We start from the raw sequence: 17,242 nt of genomic DNA, 5'->3' as shown, positions 1-17,242 counted from the left end.
AGACTTTTTAGATTTCCTTGTGAGAATTTACACCTGTACTATTACTTTAATTTCACTTGGGTATTGTGTTGCTTCAATCAATACTGTAATAACAGAACCATAGCTATTTTTTTTATACATTAAACTTTTACAATGTAGTATTTTTCTTTCTTTTCCAGGGCCTGAAGGAGCACTTTTTGAACACTCTGTAGAAACACCGCTTGTGAAAGCAGAAGCTTTTAAACAGCTTAGGTAAGAATTTAGATGTGGAAACACACATTTAATAACGAAATATTTTTTGCTATAGATACTCACATTTTTATGAACACAGGGTTTTTCAACAGCACATATAGAACTACTACTAACTTTTCTTTCTGGTTTATGTGACAAATTAATTGTTTTGAAGGAAAACTTGTACATGCTTCTGCAATTTTGAAATACATTATGAGTGATTTATTGCTGATGGCCACAGTACTGTAAAATTCTACTTTTAAGATGTGAAACACACAAGTCTGCAGCACGTCATTGACGTATACTTAGCCAAGATTCTTCAAAACTAGTATCAGTATGAGGAAAGAGGCCAATAAGAAAGAATTGGAAATGTGCAATGCTCTGTATGACCAAGTAGCACTACACTGGGTTTCAGAGGTTCTTAATACTTGGACACCATTTCTTTGTGCTTTATTCTATGTAATTTTGAGTATGCAAGGTTAGCTTATAATATGTTGGTTATGATGAGGTAATAAACTTATGTTATGTTTTATCTTATAAGCCAGTTTAAAGAAAGATTTGAAATTAAAGAGGATCTCTTTAACAATTATACTTTCCTTTCATACCTTTCTTTTCATACCAGTTTGCTAATTTTCTGTCATAATTTCTCTCCTTAGTTTTAATTCTTCATTAGGGATAACTATTAGAGAGTAGTGGGAGATGACTAAAGCTTTCAAGAACACTGTGTATCTTGATGAATTTTCAGATTGAGAATGGCAAATGAGAGGGAGACTATAAAGAGTCTTTGAATTTTCTCCTTGATGCTTAAGATTTAGTTAGAGTAAGATACAGTCTCAGGCTGCACCAGGGGAAGTTCAGGCTGGAGGTCAGGAGGAAGTTTTACACAGAGAGAGTGATTGCCCATTGGAATGGACTGCCCGGGGAGGTGGTGGAATCGCCGTCACTGGAGGTGTTCAGGAGGAGACTTGACAGGGTGCTTGGTTACATGGGTTAGTTGATTAGGTGGTGTTGGGTGATAGGTTGGACGTGATGATCTTGAAGGTCTCTTCCAACCTGGTCTGGTCTGGTCTATTCTATTCTATTCTATTCCTTTTGCTTGCATTTGAAGGCCAAACAATGGCAAGGCATTAGTTTTTACATGTTTTCAAAAATGTGCTTTTACTGTGTTGGAATTTGCACGTGACAGACTTTGACCAGTATGTAGGATCCTGCATGGTAGTTTTTTAAGGAGTAGATTCATTTTGTTGCAAATTTGTCATTTCCTACAATTACATTGATTTTGATAAATTTGTAATGGCAAAATCAAGAAGCTCTCTGTAAATTTTAATTGAATGCAGATCAATTATTTTATGTGGTTGTCGCTTTGCCTAAGTGCATCATTGTTATGAACTTGCCGCACAAGAAAATTTCTAAGTTTCTTGTGAGAGTTGTTTTATTAACAAAAAGGAGAAGGAAGGGAAAGAAGCAAAGCGCCAGGCCGCAGAGACTCCCCTCCAGCACACCTCCAGTCTCCGCCAAAAAGCACCTTACAATTACCATCTTTTCTTTATATAGCTACATCATCGACATATGCATGCTTGTGCTTAATAGAAGGCAGGGATATGAGGATAGGATAGGATAGGATAGGATAGGATAGGATAGGATAGGATAGGATAGGATAGGATAGGATAGGATAGGATAGGATAGGATAGGATAGACCAGATTGGAAGAGACCTTCAAGATCATCACGTCCAACCTATCATCCAACACCACCTAATCAACTAAACTATGCAACCAAGCACCCCATCCTGTCTCCTCCTAAACACCTCCAATGATGGTGACTCCACCATCTCCCTGGGCAGCCCATTCCAATGGCCAATCACTCTCTCTGTGTAGAATTTCCTCCTAATATCCAGTCTAAACCTCCCCTGGCACAGCTTGAGACTGTGTCCTCTTGTTCTGGTGCAGGTTGCCTGGGAGAAGAGACAAGCCCCTGCCTGTCTACAACCTCCCTTCAGGGAGTTGTAGAGAGCAATAAGGTCTCCCCTGAGCCTCCTCTTCTCCAGGCTAAGGAACCCCAGCTCCCTCAGTCTTTCCTCATAGGGCTTGTATTCCAAACCCCTCACCAACTTTGTTGCCCTTCTCTGGACACATTCCAGCAAGTCAACATCCTTCCTGAACTGAGAGGCCCAGAACTGGACACAGTACTCAAGGTGCGGTTACAAATTCCTGGGCTTCTTGAGAGTGTGTCTTCCTTGTGGTAAGGGTCTTTTGGGGGTCGCAGATGAAGCAAGGGAGGTCTTTCTCCTGTATCCTTTGAAGAACCACATCTTCTCACACAGGCACAGCTGTTCAGGACTTAGATAAGGTAAATATTCTGCGGTCCTGAGAAAGCTGGCATTTATTTATCATCTCAGGCTTTCTTTCAAACCAAAACAATCTGAACATTTACCTTCTGTTCTCAAATCAAGCCAACCATCATCCCACCCTGAATATTGTATTTTGTAACACAAATCACAAACCAATATTGCATTTATAACAATCATCAATTAACCACAGGCTTAAAGCAATGAGTTCTATCTTATATGCATTATGCTGTGTTACATTTTAAGTTCTTATCTACACTTCATTTAGAAACAATCACACTGCTTCAGACTGTTCAGACATCTACTGTTATTATATTTTTTCCATGTGTTTTTTAAATGGGATATCACTTAGAGCAAACCAGTTAGATTAATTCAATGTGGTCATAAAGTTCTTATGCATGGATGACTTTACCTCATGGGTTTTCTCTTCAGTGCTTTTTACCGTGTCAGCTATAAACATGTTTTGATCTAGAATGTTGCTGTGTGTTAGCAGAGCTCGAGTGTAATAGTTAAAATCCTCTTCAGTTCTGCCTTCAATTAACTTATAGTAGCAAGGAGCACAAATTCTTCCAGAATTTACAATGTTTGCTAATAATTATTAATGTTAAGGGAGTACCCACATGGCCAAATCGACACTGACACTTGTGAGTGATAGTATGTTGGTCTCTTCTCCCAGGCAGCCAGTACCAGAACAAGAGGACACAGTCTCAGGCTGCACCAGGGGAGGCTTAGGTTGGATGTTAGGAAGAAGAGAGAGTGATTGCCCATTGGAATGGGCTGCCTGGGGAGGTGGTGGAGTCACCATCATTGGAGGTGTTCAGGAGGAGACTTGATGGGGGGCTTGGTGCCATGGTTTAGTTGTTTAGGTGGGTTGGATTGGTTGATAGGTTGGACGCGATGATCCTGAAGGTCTCTTCCAACCTGGTTTATTCTATGTATGTATTCTATGTATTTATTTGTCATAAATCCAGATCTCCTGAATTCCTGAGTTAGCTTAACCCCAAGTAGAAACTCTGGATATCATGGCATGAAGCTGTGCAATGTGCACACCACTCACTCATGTCCTGGCAAGCCCTTACTCAGAGCAGTTCAAAATGCCTTATTCCTTTAATTTTTATTACATTGTTTTCTGTCTTTACCACCCCTAAACAGTATCAAGTCTGAACACAGAGACAGCAATGATTCCAAGGAGGGTTTTAGGGGAGATTCTGCACTTGTCTGCAGTGCAGATGCTGTTGAGATGTAGGCAGAAAAGACCAATTTACAAAGCTCATGCTGGATAAAGGTTACTTTCAAGGGTAATCTTAAACATCAGTGTACAAAAAAAGGTCATGAATTCTGTTATAAAGGAGCTCAGACAACTTTACCAATGAACAACTATTTTGTAATGCATTATAAATACCCTATTTCATTCCACACTGTTAAATACAAGAATCTAGCTACTGAAAAGCACTTCAGTATGAAAATTAAAAATGCAATTTTAAGTATTACTTTTCTATTTTAAATATGAAGGGGGTTCCTTTTCAGATTAAGGTAGTGAGTACCAAGTTATAAGTAATATAACCTATCTGCTCTCTTCAAGCCTTATTTCCACACTTTCACCATTTATTATTCTTCAGCTATTTTCTCCTCTGTTTTTCCTTCTGTGGTGGTGCTGAGCCATATAAATATGATATCAAGTGCCATGGTGTGCAGCATTAAATGTAGGGAATACTGCTTCAGGAAAATCCATCCTCATCAAAAGCAGTTGCGTGTTGCAAGGAGCTGACTGGAAAGCTGTGAACGCTCATAACTTTTCAGCTTGTGTCTTATAAACGGAGGCCACATTCATTCTCTGGCATTCAGATTTAGGGCAGGATTGTAAACAAAGCTGACACAAATGGCCTTCTGAATTACAGATTCTGCTGGCTTTCCTGTCTAACTGCTGAGTTTCAAGATAGACTGCTTTACTGGAAACAAAGAGATAAGTGTGTTAGAACATATCTTTTTATAGCTAAGTAATAGAGACAGAGAAATGCAATTATACTGTGGTCAGTCACTGTCTTTTCATTCCAGAATTTGAAGGAAACATATAGAGTCCTTTTCAGTCTAATAAATTGAATTCATGACTCACTCCTAAAGAAAAAGAGATGTTCTTGCACTTACTTCCAGCTGGTAGGATGAATTGAAACAACAAAACATGCATTTCAAAATTGAAGCTTTCCTAGACTTAAAATAACACTGCCTACTTCTGAAATCTTTTCCTGGAGGTCTTACATATAAATAAGACACACAGTTTCCCTTTACAACATTTGTTGAGATTTTAGGACCTAGTGGAGACCTGAAAACAGGTAAAAAATGTCTGAGTCAAACATCTAAATGGCATATTTACAATCAATGGGAAGATTTATATGTACCTAGGAAACTTCCGCCCCAGACAAACACCACTGAGAAGGTACCTGCTTAAAATTAACCAATTGTAATTAGTGAGAACAGAAATATGTCTGAACTCTACTTCCTGCAATTCAGTTTCCTGATACAGTCAAGATCAAGCTTGAAGGTGCAGGAGTGCTTCTTTGACAGCAAATGCCTATCTATTCAGTCATATCTTCTCATGTTGTTTGTTTGTTTGTTTTTTGGTTGGTTTTTGGTGGTGGTGGTTTTTGCCTAAATCTTTTCTGTAGGGTTGTGAGACCCCAGGAGAGCAAGCAAGTTATTCTTATGTTTAGGGAGTTCAGCCAAGACTAGGAGGTGACCAGAGGTTTGCAGTTTTGATTTAAAAAGTATTCCTGGAAGAAAAAACAGATCAACTTCTTGACTGCTAGTTCATTTCCTCCTTACTTGCTGTTTCTGGCTGGATTACTTGGTTGTACAAAGATTGATATTCAACAGAAAGATTGGCACAACCCAGCTCTTTACTCCTGCCAAACTATTTGATAATTTAGCAAACAGACATGGTAGATACAGGTTTCATTGTCCTCAAGATGAATTGAACTGATTCTTCATAATTCCTTGCTGAATAACAAAATCATTAGGATTGTGTTATATATAATGCTATATTGCATATATTATACACATTTTATATATTATTTTGAAATTGTAGAAGGTGTTGCCTCTTCCATGATACTCCATGAAAGTGACCTTGTACTTTTGTGTGTACTTGGCATGTTGAGAATTTACCTCCATCAAGATCTCCTGGGGTTCCATAGAATTTAGCTGCAGTCTCTAAAGGGTTCACAGCAAAGTTTTATTTGGGGGGGGGGGGGGGGGGGAGGGAAGAAAAGTACCTTGCTTCTCAAAAGGAAGAAATTTAAACAGAATTATAGAAGCTCATGTTCTGACACATATCTTATGACCCAAAATGTAGGTGGGAAACCTACAACAACAACTAATAGAACTAGCTTCTGTAGAGAGCTTTCTATAGCAATTGCCTAAAAGCTAACTTCACAGGTTCTGTGTCAGGTACTGGAAGTAGCCTCTTCCACTGTTATCCAAAGTTTCATGCCAGCACACAAATCCTTTTATATCCCCAGTTACCAAATAGCAATCTCTGTGTGAAAACTAATGTCTCTCTTCAGACACTTTTCCAGTCATATTTTTCTGATAACTTACAGCATTTTAGAATATTATTTAGCATATTATTCTATTCCTTCTATATTTTTATAACTCGTACATAGTTTTGTTATTTTGATACTATTCACTTCTTGTGATCTCTGTGGCTTGGGTTTTCTAAGGGAAAACAATAGAAGAACGAAACTCTTCTAAATCTCAAAACAATGTTTCTGAACTAAGCATTCACATCTCCCAAACTTAATAGAAATGTGGTTACAGAATACAGAATTAACCAGGTCTCCTAGTGAGCCTGTTTCCACATGGATGTGTTGGCAGTCAGATGCATTCCTGAGCAGCTACAACAGGTTTCTGGTTTAGAAGGACTGCTAGCCTCTGAAATGGGTGAGTGAAAGGTACCTCAGTAACAGGAGAGGAAATCCATGCACTGATATTAGTGGCCTTTTTACCAGATAAGATCTGCCTCAGAACACATGTCTGGTTTCTGTCCACTGCTGTAACTGACTTTCACTTAAGCCAGTCAGGTGGCTAAAGCTGTTCCTAAAGCTTCAGGATTTTAGAGATGCCACTTAACACATTAGAATCAGTAGGTGGTGTGTCTGCTGCTGATATGGAACAGTCATTCACATATTTTCCATGGCTGTTTATGTCAGTAGTGCAAAGACCAAAGGTGTAATGATTTTTACACCTACACTGTTGACCTAGGTACTTGAAAACGTCAGACTGCTCAGTGAGATTGCTAAAGTGAGCTTGTCATCAGTGATTACTGCATACTCCACCAGAATTCAAGCTACTGTGAAAATGTCATTAGTGATTGTCCTAGTTACAGACACCTTGCGGATGACCACCTGGAACTCTATTTGTAAATCTGATTCTGCTGTCACTAGTGTAGGATGTAATGTTGAGCTGAGTAGAGCATCCATTACGTTAGCTTTCACTTACATATCTGTCTGCATGTATATCAAGGAAGCTGGAAGGCTAGGCATGAAACAGGAATCACCTACTGTAAAGATCTGCGTGTGGCAAACAACAGAAGAAAGGGAATCAAGCCTGGCAACAGTAATTCTTGCAAGAGATGATGTATATATGAAACACTTTTTTCCCTCTCCCTCAGCCTGGGCATGCAGTCAAGATACTTCAGTGGAGAGGAATCTGATGAGAGCATGGCATATTCAGCCACTGTAATGATGAATCACAAGAGGGAAAGACTATGACCTGCTTTTCAGCACAGCCCTCTTCACCTGAATATTTCTTTTCATACTGAGTATGAGTAGACACTATGTACAACACATACCAAAGACTTCCAGTTACTTTAAGTCTTTCTGTGCTTCTGCATATTAGAGAAAAAATTGCTTGAGTTATATAGAAGAAAGGCATAGCAATTCTCAGCCTGAAAGATAATTTTATGAAGATACTTATAGTGAAAATAATCAGATTTTTTACAGCAGTGCTGCAAATAGTGTTATTATATGAGAGTAAAATTTTACAGCACCATAAGTTATTTTATAATATCATTAAAGTAATTTGAAAAAGAAAGCCCTGCTGGAAACATCTGTGATGTGCCAGATTCAATCACGTTCAGTGGGGCCTTAGCCATTTTTAATTACCTGGAGAGTCAGCACATCATAAAATTGAGGTCATCGGAGAGACCTCTTTTGAATTAGCTCTGCTTACCAGTCTTTATCACAACTGTCAGTCTTGAGAGAAGCTTCTATTTTAATCATATCTCAGTCCTTGTCTTTAGTCTTCATTCTTTCAATAGCTCTGCATTGAGTGACAGTCGACAAACAGGAAAAACACTTCAGTATTTAAGATGGACGGAGAACTAATAAACAAATAATTATACTGTAATAATCATATCTGCTATGTTTTAAATAGATTATAATTGGTGCTTTTATAGTATTTTCAAAAGAGTTTTATTCTCTTTTTAAGAGAACATGCAAGTGCATTTGTCCTAGAACTTTGAACATTTCTTTTATGCTTCTTCCATAAAATAATTACGGATAACCTAAACCTTGGGAACTGGGAACATCTGTCATTCAAATCTGGCTTCATAATTGTGCTTGTGTACAGAGATCACCCCTCTGCCATAAGCAGTATTAGTGCCTGCTGTGCTTATGCTGAACAATTCCCTTGAATCCAGAATCTTGTATCTCTGAGCTTTACTGGATTCATCTCTTGCACTCATTTCAGATTCAGAACATAAATACAGAACAACTTTGGAGCAGAGACTATTTCAATAAATAGAAGTATGATAAGAAAACATTTTATTTAAATTGAAGTATGATGAAGAACATGCCAGCTCACATCTTCAAGAGTAGCAAATACTCCCAAGGTTTAAGAATGCCACTTAAAAGGAATGGTGTGCCTCAGGAATCTGCCCTTTATTCTTGATCATTTTTAGCATAAGATAAGCTAAAAAAATAAATCCATATTCCATTGACATTTATTTAAATATCAACCATAATTCCTATACATACAGAGTAGGGTTTAAAAACAAGCAAACAAACAAACAAAAACTCCCTCATCTGTATCTGCCTTACACTTTGGATTATTCTAATTATTTCTTCATTGTTTATGCATGTAAGTCAGCTAGTAATTCAGCACACACTTACCATTCTGTTCTTACATAGTCAGGCTACAGTCATATAACAGTGTCCAAACCTAGAGGACCTATGTGTGCCCAGAATAAGCAGATGCACCTCAGATCATCATCCAGATTTAGAATTCCCCTCTCTGCAAGCAGAGACATTCATTCATTCATCCATTCAGTCACAGTATCACAGTATCACTTAGGTTGGAAAGGACCTCGAGGATCATCGAGTCCAACCTATCAACACAGACCCCATGACTAGACCATGGCACCAAGTGCCACGTCCAATCTCCCCTTGAACGCCTCCAGGGTCAATGACTCCACCACCTCCCTGGGCAACCCGTTCCAATGACGAACGACTCGCTTGGTGAAGAACTTCCTCCTCACCTCGAGTCTAAACCTCCCCTGGTGCAGCTTGAGACTGTGTCCCCTTGTTCTGGTGCTGGTTGCCTGGGAGAAGAGGCCAACCCCTTCCTGGCTACAACCACCTTTCAGGTAGTTGTAGAGGGCAATGAGGTCAGCCCTGAGCCTCCTCTTCTCCAGGCTAAACAATCCCAATTCATTCAACTGAAATGAGATGGGATCCTCCCATAAGCCCCCCACACAAATGCATTTTCAGAGACACAAACAAACTTTGAGCGTGGTCTCAGGGGTTTACTACTGCTCAGGCCGAGAATTCAGGTGAAATTGACTCAGCTTCTTTAGATATCTAGGGTGTAGCTTTCTACATCAGATCTCATCACCTCTTGCTGGAAGGCAACAGGTACTGTTGGGACATGTTACATTTCATTCTAACAAAGACATCTGAAGCAGATCACATTAATAATGGCATAGCAGTACCTATTTATTAGAATAAAAAAACCTTTATTAGAATAAACCAAACCAGGTTGGAAGAGACCTTCAAGATCATCGTGTCCAACCCATCAACCAATCCAACCCACCCAAACAGCTAACCCATGGCACCAAGCACCCCATCAAGTCTCCTCCTGAACACCTTCAATGACGGCAACTCCACCACCTCCCCAGGCAGCCCATTCCATAGCGCAATCACTCTCTCTGTATAGAACTTCTTCCTAATATTTCTATTTATACATTTTGAAGGGTGGATGGGGGATCCCCTAGACCCCTTTCTATAGGCAACTACATCCTTTTAGAGGAATTGTTATCAGCTACGCCATGTTTGTTAAGCTCTGGAGAAATGAAAATTCATCATAAGAAACAAGGACTCATACTGTGCTGGGAAACAAATCTCAGAGTAAAGCTTTTCCACTTGTAGCCCTATATTCCATAAATTCATCTAAATTATTAATCATAGTTTATATAACCTTTTAACCAAGATTAGCAAATGCTGCCAATTACTGGCTCTTGTTTGATATCAGGCACAAGGAAATGAGTCCTTCCAAGCTAATAATTAGCTTGGAGGCCTTGGCTGTGCTAGAAGTTTATCTTTTTTAGGAAAGTCATGACACCATCATATTTACCTAAAAGAAATGTCTTTTCTTTCTAAGTTGAAGAAAATCCATAGCTGTCTTATACTCATGAAAGACTTTGAGAATTTCAAAATACAGTCTTAGCATTTTCATCACTATCAATTTGCTGAATCTCTCTTCAAAACCTTCAGTATATCTTCTGCATCACATTCAGATGACTTCTTAATACTAATTTTAATAACTGTGCATCAGACTTCCATGCCTGCATTTAGATTCATATTTATAATCTTCTATAGTTGCTCCACTGACACCAGAAATTCTTGTTCTGAGGGGTTTTCTGACTTTCTGTACTGCTCTGCACCACTCATCTCTGATGTCTTCTTGTAATTTACTTTCTCAGAGCTTACAAGTCTGCAGATTTGTATCAAGAAAACAATACAATTGTTCCTTTCTTCTAATCTTGGATTATCGGAGTGCCACAGCCTGAAGCACAGGAGAGGATGAAAACTTTATATTGTTTGTGCTTTTCTTTCATGGAGCTCTTAACAGAGAAGTCATTAGAGGAAAGCAGCCCAGTTTGCATTCTTGGGCCCTTCAGCTCTGATGTTTCAGTACTTAAAATTTACACACTGATTCAGCAGTAGAGCAAGTAACAGACTTGACTCCATATCCATGCTGTCTGAGTTATAAGATTGTAATATGTCCATGTGAGTATTTGTGAGCCAGCTTCTTGGTTTCTCCATTCCTCACCAAGTGCATCTTCATTGAATATTGACTCCATTGGTATTAGTGGGATTTTATAATTTCACTGTGGCTCCCCTTCATTCCAGCCAAGCACAATAAACCAAGCTGTGTCATGTGTGACTGCTTCTTCCTAAGAGTTGGCAGAAAGGGAAACAAGAAAGTGGTTCAGGGGTCTTTATTTTTATTTTTTTTTTCCCCTCCAGAGTTGAGAACTCAACCTGGAATTGGTTGAGGAATGAAGTACTCCTAGTCCTTACCAACACAGACATCTGGGAATAGAATCTAACTCTGTGCCCTCCAGAAAATCTAGCTATAGAGGCTGTTTAAAATATATTCCTGTGATCATACAGAATCCATTAATGGAGTGGAATGGAATGGAATGGAATGGAATGGAATGGAATGGAATGGAATGGAATAAAATAAACTAGGTTGGAAAAGACCTTTGAGGTCATTGAGTCCAACCTATCATCCAAAACCATCTAATCAACTAAACCATGGCACCGAGCACCCTATCAAGTCTCCTCCTAAACACCTCCAGTGATGGAGACTCCACCACCTCCCTGGGCAGCCCATTCCAATGGCCAATCACTCTTTATGTGAAGAACTTCTTCCTAACATCCAGCCTAAACCTCCCCGGGCGCAACTTGAGACTGTGTCTTCTTGTTGTGATGCTGATTGCCTGGGAGAAGAGACCAGGACTTATTTGTTTATTTTTTAAGCCGAGTAATGCTACATGATTAACAATTTACACCTTGTAGATATCAGATCAAAATTATTGACTTAATTTTGTTTTCAGAAAGGAATACTTTTGTAAAGAATCCTGCACCAATATTATACACACAAGTCCTGTATTGCTATTAGTAACCCTCTTGTAACACCTGCTAATGCTTCACACATTAGGACTGTCAGTGTAAGTGTGTATGTAAATATGAAGAATATTATTGTCCCATGAAAGATGGCTGCTAGGGGAAAAAAAAAAACAAACAGAGGCTACTACATAGTTTTGTGATTATTTCATAGTTGTTCTGCTCTCACTTTGAGATTTTTCAGGGCATTATAAATTCAGAAGTCAGAAAGGTTAAAAGCTGCCAGTAAAGTCCAGCACTTTCCCAAGTGATTGGAGACAAAATGATAGACCAAGGTGATGTTTTCATTAGTGCATTTAAGTAATAAAATGTTAAGGGGGAAAAAAAAAGAGAAAAAAAAAAAAAAGGTGATTTTAAAAATCAAATGACAACAAATTGCTCATTGTCTTATAGTCTTTTAATTGCAACAGTGCCACCAAAGGTTGTTTTTGTAAACCTTCAGAATTATTTTTATATGCTTTATGTACATCTGCTTCCTTCCAGCCAAATAATTTTTCTTTAAAGCAGTTCCTGTGTATGTACACTCGCCTCTAAACAGACACCCTCAAAGTTCATTTCTCTGAATTCATTTGTCCCCTATTTGTTTTTTTCTGATATTATCAGAGAACATTCTGTATTTTCACAAGATGCTGCTTCTCTTCTTTTCTATTATTGGCACAAAAAACTTTAATTTGGAAAGGTATTAGCTTTGGCGCACTTAGGTTGAAAGTACAGTTCGAAAAGAATAGAATAAACCAGGTTGGAAGAGACCTCCAAGATCATTGCATCCAACCCATCACCCGACACCATCTAATCAACTAAACCATGCAATCAAGGACCCCATCAAGTCTCCTCCTAGATACCCCCAATGATGGCAACTCCACCACCACCCCAGGGAGCCCATTCCAATGGGTAATCACTCTTTCTATGAAGAACTTTATCCTAGCATCCAGCCTAAACCTCCCCTGGCACAGCTTGATACTGTGTCCTCTTGTTCTGGTGCAGGTTGCCTGGAAGAAGAGACCAGCCCCTGCCTGTCTACAACCTCCCTTCAGGTAGTTGTAGACAGCAATAAGATCTCCCCTGAGCTTCCTCTTGTCCAGGCTAAGCAACCCCCCCTCCCTCAGCCTCTCCTGATAGGGCTTGTGCTCCAATATTAAGCTGTGTCTTGTGCTGCTATTCCTGTAAGCCTGTCTGCAGTGAAGCAGCCAGATGCCATTGTAAGAAGCTGCAAAGAAGTTATTTTTCTTTTTAAATAATTGTTACTTAATTTTGAGTCATTACAAACACCCTGGTTTGCATATTACATGTCATTGTGGCATCAGTAATAGCTGTAGATATTGATGTCAGTCTTACTGAAATAGAATGCAGACAGCCTCCATGAGCAATAACCCTTTGAAAATGGGTTCTTTGTACTAAGCTACAAAAATTCAGATGATGTAGTGTAACCACTAACCAATGAATGGACTTGACAGAGGGAAAGGGATGCTGGGTTTCAGTCAAACTTTTTTTCATTATAGTTGCTTTAGTTTAACTCAGTGCAGCTCAGACTTAAAAGTGTGAAAGTAAAAGGAAGAAATATGGTGGACAGCATCATCCAGGCAGGAAGCAATTACTCCACCTTTAAATGAAGGAGCTCAATATGTCTGATGCAAAATGGGACATTTTAAAAAGAAAAATCGGTCAAAATGTGAAAGATTTACAGTAGTTATGTCAACACAGAATTTTGTGCCAAGGCTTGACTAAGTAACTGCTATATTTTTCATGATGGTGCAGAAACTGAACAAAGGAAGAAACTTTAATGAGTTTGTATTTTGCGTGTTTTGACCTCCAATAAGGGCTATCGGGGGTTACTGTTGAATAATAATCCTCCTGTGTCCTTAGATATATACATGGTCATTGGAACATGCTGTGAAACTCACACTTCCTGTTTGCAAGATGATGTAATTTTTGAAGCCATCCCAAAGAAAATAATTTTTCAGAGCAAAACAGAACTGTGGCATATACCATAACTGAGATCTCAGCCTTATTGTTTTGTTCGTCTTTGCCTTTGGGCCTGCTGCTGCTGGCAAACAACCTAAAGCCACAAGGCAGAGCATAAAGATCCATAGCTTTGGGCAATCATACTCATCTTCCTACACTAACACTTGCCTGACATCACAACATCAGGCTGCTGGGAGATAACTGAATATAGGTGCAAATGGCTGGCATCAGTGTATGGCTGCTGTTCACTATCCACCCCTGCAACTGCAGCTTAGTTTTGCTCAGCACATATCAATAGGAATCCACTTCCTCCTAAAGTGAGAATATAGTTTGAAATTCTGTAGACTATCCTATAAATAAATGCTGACAGTCTTTTTTTTTCTTTGTAACTAGGGAAGGTACTGTCTATGGTTTAGTCTCTTACACTGTCTACCTGCATTGCCAGTGAATTAGACTGCTTCCAGACTAATCAAAAAGCCAGTATACTACTATTGCTTTTTAAAGATCAACATGCATTCAAAAAGCAGGGCTGAAAGCACACACCTACAGAGGAGCAGGGCCTATTAAGCCCACAGAATCCCCATTTTGTACTTTCAGGACATTAATTCCTTGACAGGTTAAAGATTCTCCTTTCCCCCCTTTCTTCCTTATGATTCCCCCCACCCCTCTTCATTTCTTATCTTTTACATTCTTCTTCTGCTCCACAACCTGTAGAAGTGTAAAACAAGGAACAGATTTCCCAGAGAGGTGGTAGAATCCCCTGGAAATGTTCAGGGTCAGATTGGAGAGGACTCTGAGTAACCTGATCTAGCTGAAGGTGTCCCTGCTCACTGCAGGATGGCCGGACTAGATGACCTTTAAATGTACCTTTCAACCTGAACTTATTTGTGATTTTCTAATTCCATGAAAATAAGGTTAAGAATGAAAAGATATATGTATTCATAATAGTCAGAAAAAAAATGAGCCAATGAGCCTAGTCTTGGAAGTACACATTTATGCACAGGCAGAGCTGCATAGCACTTGCTTTCACAAGAATGGAGGCTTGCAGGATCAGATACTCTGGGTCATTATTGGCAAACCTGTTGAACTCACTATAATGGTTTCATTTGGCCTTGGAACAGTTTAGTTAGAGCAGTTCATTTATTTAAAATGCTTTCCAATTCTGAGAAGTGCAGAGATGTGGGCCAAGCAACTGCATTCATGAAGGAAGAGTAAGAGACATCCTTATGAGGTCATCAGGTTTGATTTTAGCATCTTCATGAACATTCAAGGGAAACGAGGACAATATTAAAAGACACATCTGTGGAGCAAGTACCATTATTCCAGCACCTCTGAGTTGCATTTTTTATCTTCTCTTTTTTTTTTTCTTCATATTCTTAAATATTTTCTCTAATACTGTATTTCCCATGTCAATGCCTGGGAACAAGTGTGAAGCAGCATCTTCAGACCTTCGAAGACTAAATGACAGGAAGAAAGGAGCATGGAATCTTTCACTGTCCTCTGCCCCCTCAAATGACTTTCCTCTTAATTATAGATATATTTATTTGACCCTTTTGCATGGATCCTTTTATTTTGATTATAGTAAAGTACTATGGGAAGAAGGCTAAGCATATTAGAGAAGTGGAAGTGATGGATTAGTATGTTTTATGAATTCTCATAAAAATCAACACCAGAAGGCTTTGTGGAAATCATTTAATGAAAAGGCATTAGAATAGAATAGAATAAACCAGGTTGGAAGAGACCTTCAAGATCATCGCTTCCAACCTATCACCCAACACCACCTAATCAACTAACCCAACTAACTAACCCATTATGAACTAGGCAGCATTTCAATTCTGCCTGGACCTAGCTCATCTTCTTTCAGTGTTTAAAAGACCTTCACAAACAAAAACATACCATATAGGCAAACATCAGACCAGTATCTTAGTAAGGATCTAAACAAACATACTTCTGTGAAATAATCTCATATAATGTAAAACAAATCAAGTTCAGTGTATTTCCCTTTTCTTTTCTCCTCTGTGCAAGGGCTACTCTTTTAAAATTAAAGCTGAGTCAGTTGTGGTTTACTGATACAAGAACATATTTAACTCAATACTGAACGCACTATACACTGCTAAATTTATTAGAATAACTTTATTAGAATAACTTTATTAGAATAAACCAAACCAGGTTGGAAGAGACCTTCAAGATCATCGTGTCCAACCCATCGACCAATCCAACCCACCCAAACAGCTAACCCATGGCACCAAGCACCCCATCAAGTCTCCTCCTGAACACCTTCAATGATGGCGACTCCACCACCTCCCCGGGCAGCCCATTCCATAGCACAATCACTCTTTCTGTATAGAACTTCTTCCTAACATCCAACCTGAACCTCCCCTGGCGCAGCCTGAGACTGTATCCTCTTGTTCTGGTACTGGCTGCCTGGGAGAAGAGACCATCATCAGCCTGTCTACAACCTCCCTTCAGGTAGTTGTAGAGAGTGATAAGGTCACCCCTGAGTCTCCTCTTCTCCAGGCTGAGCAACCCCAGCTCCCTCAGCCTCTCCTCATAGGGCTTGTGTTCCAAACCCCTCACCAACTTTGTTGCCCTTCTCTGGACTCGTTCCAGCAAGTCAACATCCTTCCTAAACTGAGGGGCCCAGAACTGGACACAGTACTCGAGGTGTGGCCTAACCAGTGCAGTATACAGGGGCAGAATGACCTCCCTGCTCCTGCTGGCCACACCGTTCCTGATGCAGGCCAGGATGCCATTGGCCCTCTTGGCTGCCTGGGCACACTGCAGGCTCATGTTCAGCCTACCATCGACCAGTACCCCCAGGTCCCTCTCTGCCTGGCTGCTCTCCAGCCACTTTGACCCCAGCCTGTAGCACTGCATGGGGTTGTTGTGGCCAATGTGCAGAACCCGGCACTTGGATGTGTTCAATCTCATGCCGTTGGATTCTGCCCATCTGTCCAGCCTGTCGAGGTCCCTCTGCAGAGCCTCTCTATCCTCCAGCAGATCAACTCCTGCCCCCAGCTTGGTGTCATCAGCAAATTTACTGATGATGGACTCAATGCCCTCATCCAGATCATCAATAAAGATGTTAAAGAGCACAGGGCCCAGCACTGATCCTTGGGGCACACCACTAGTGACTGGCCACCAGCTGGATGTGGCACCATTCACCACCACTCTCTGGGCTCAGCCATCCAGCCAGTTCCTAACCCATCGCAGTGTGCTCCCGTCCAAGCCATGGGCAACCTTAGTGCTAGGTTTATATTTCATAAAATCTTCTCTGTATAATGAAATTGAACAGGCTGTTTTAACCAAAAAGCAAAAATGAGAAGAGGAAAAAAATAGAAGAAGAAGAAAAGTTAGCTATATGTTTATATGGGCACACCAGTTGCTGGGTGCACCACACTTTTGGAGGCAGTATCCATCTACCTGTGCAGTCCACTTAAAGTAGCCCTTGTCTTGTTCAGGTTGGTGCTGAAAGGAATGCAATGGGGAACTTTTATCTAAAGTCACACTGAGGAATTATGTGAGGAATTATGTCCCTATTAA

General features: G+C 39.8%; 1 protein-coding gene across 4 annotated transcripts in view; it reads left to right on the top strand.

Moving 5' to 3' along the window:
* SGCG (sarcoglycan gamma) overlaps positions 1 to 17,242 on the top strand; it is a 146,447-nt gene that overhangs the window by 117,441 nt on the left and 11,764 nt on the right. For all 4 annotated transcript variants that reach the window (XM_068144022.1, XM_068144013.1, XM_068144039.1 and 1 more), the window contains one exon: positions 159 to 231. In XM_068144022.1, coding sequence (XP_068000123.1) covers positions 159 to 231 — 73 coding nt within the window. The remainder of the gene's footprint in view (positions 1 to 158; positions 232 to 17,242) is intronic.

Source organism: Melanerpes formicivorus, unplaced genomic scaffold (assembly GCF_026170545.1).
Source record: "Melanerpes formicivorus ecotype bairdi unplaced genomic scaffold, bMelFor1.0.p_v2 SCAF_1, whole genome shotgun sequence".
In the NCBI taxonomy this organism is placed as follows: Eukaryota; Metazoa; Chordata; class Aves; order Piciformes; family Picidae; genus Melanerpes; species Melanerpes formicivorus.
Note: the sequence above shows the minus strand (reverse complement) of the source record. Positions and strands in the feature narration are given on the sequence as shown.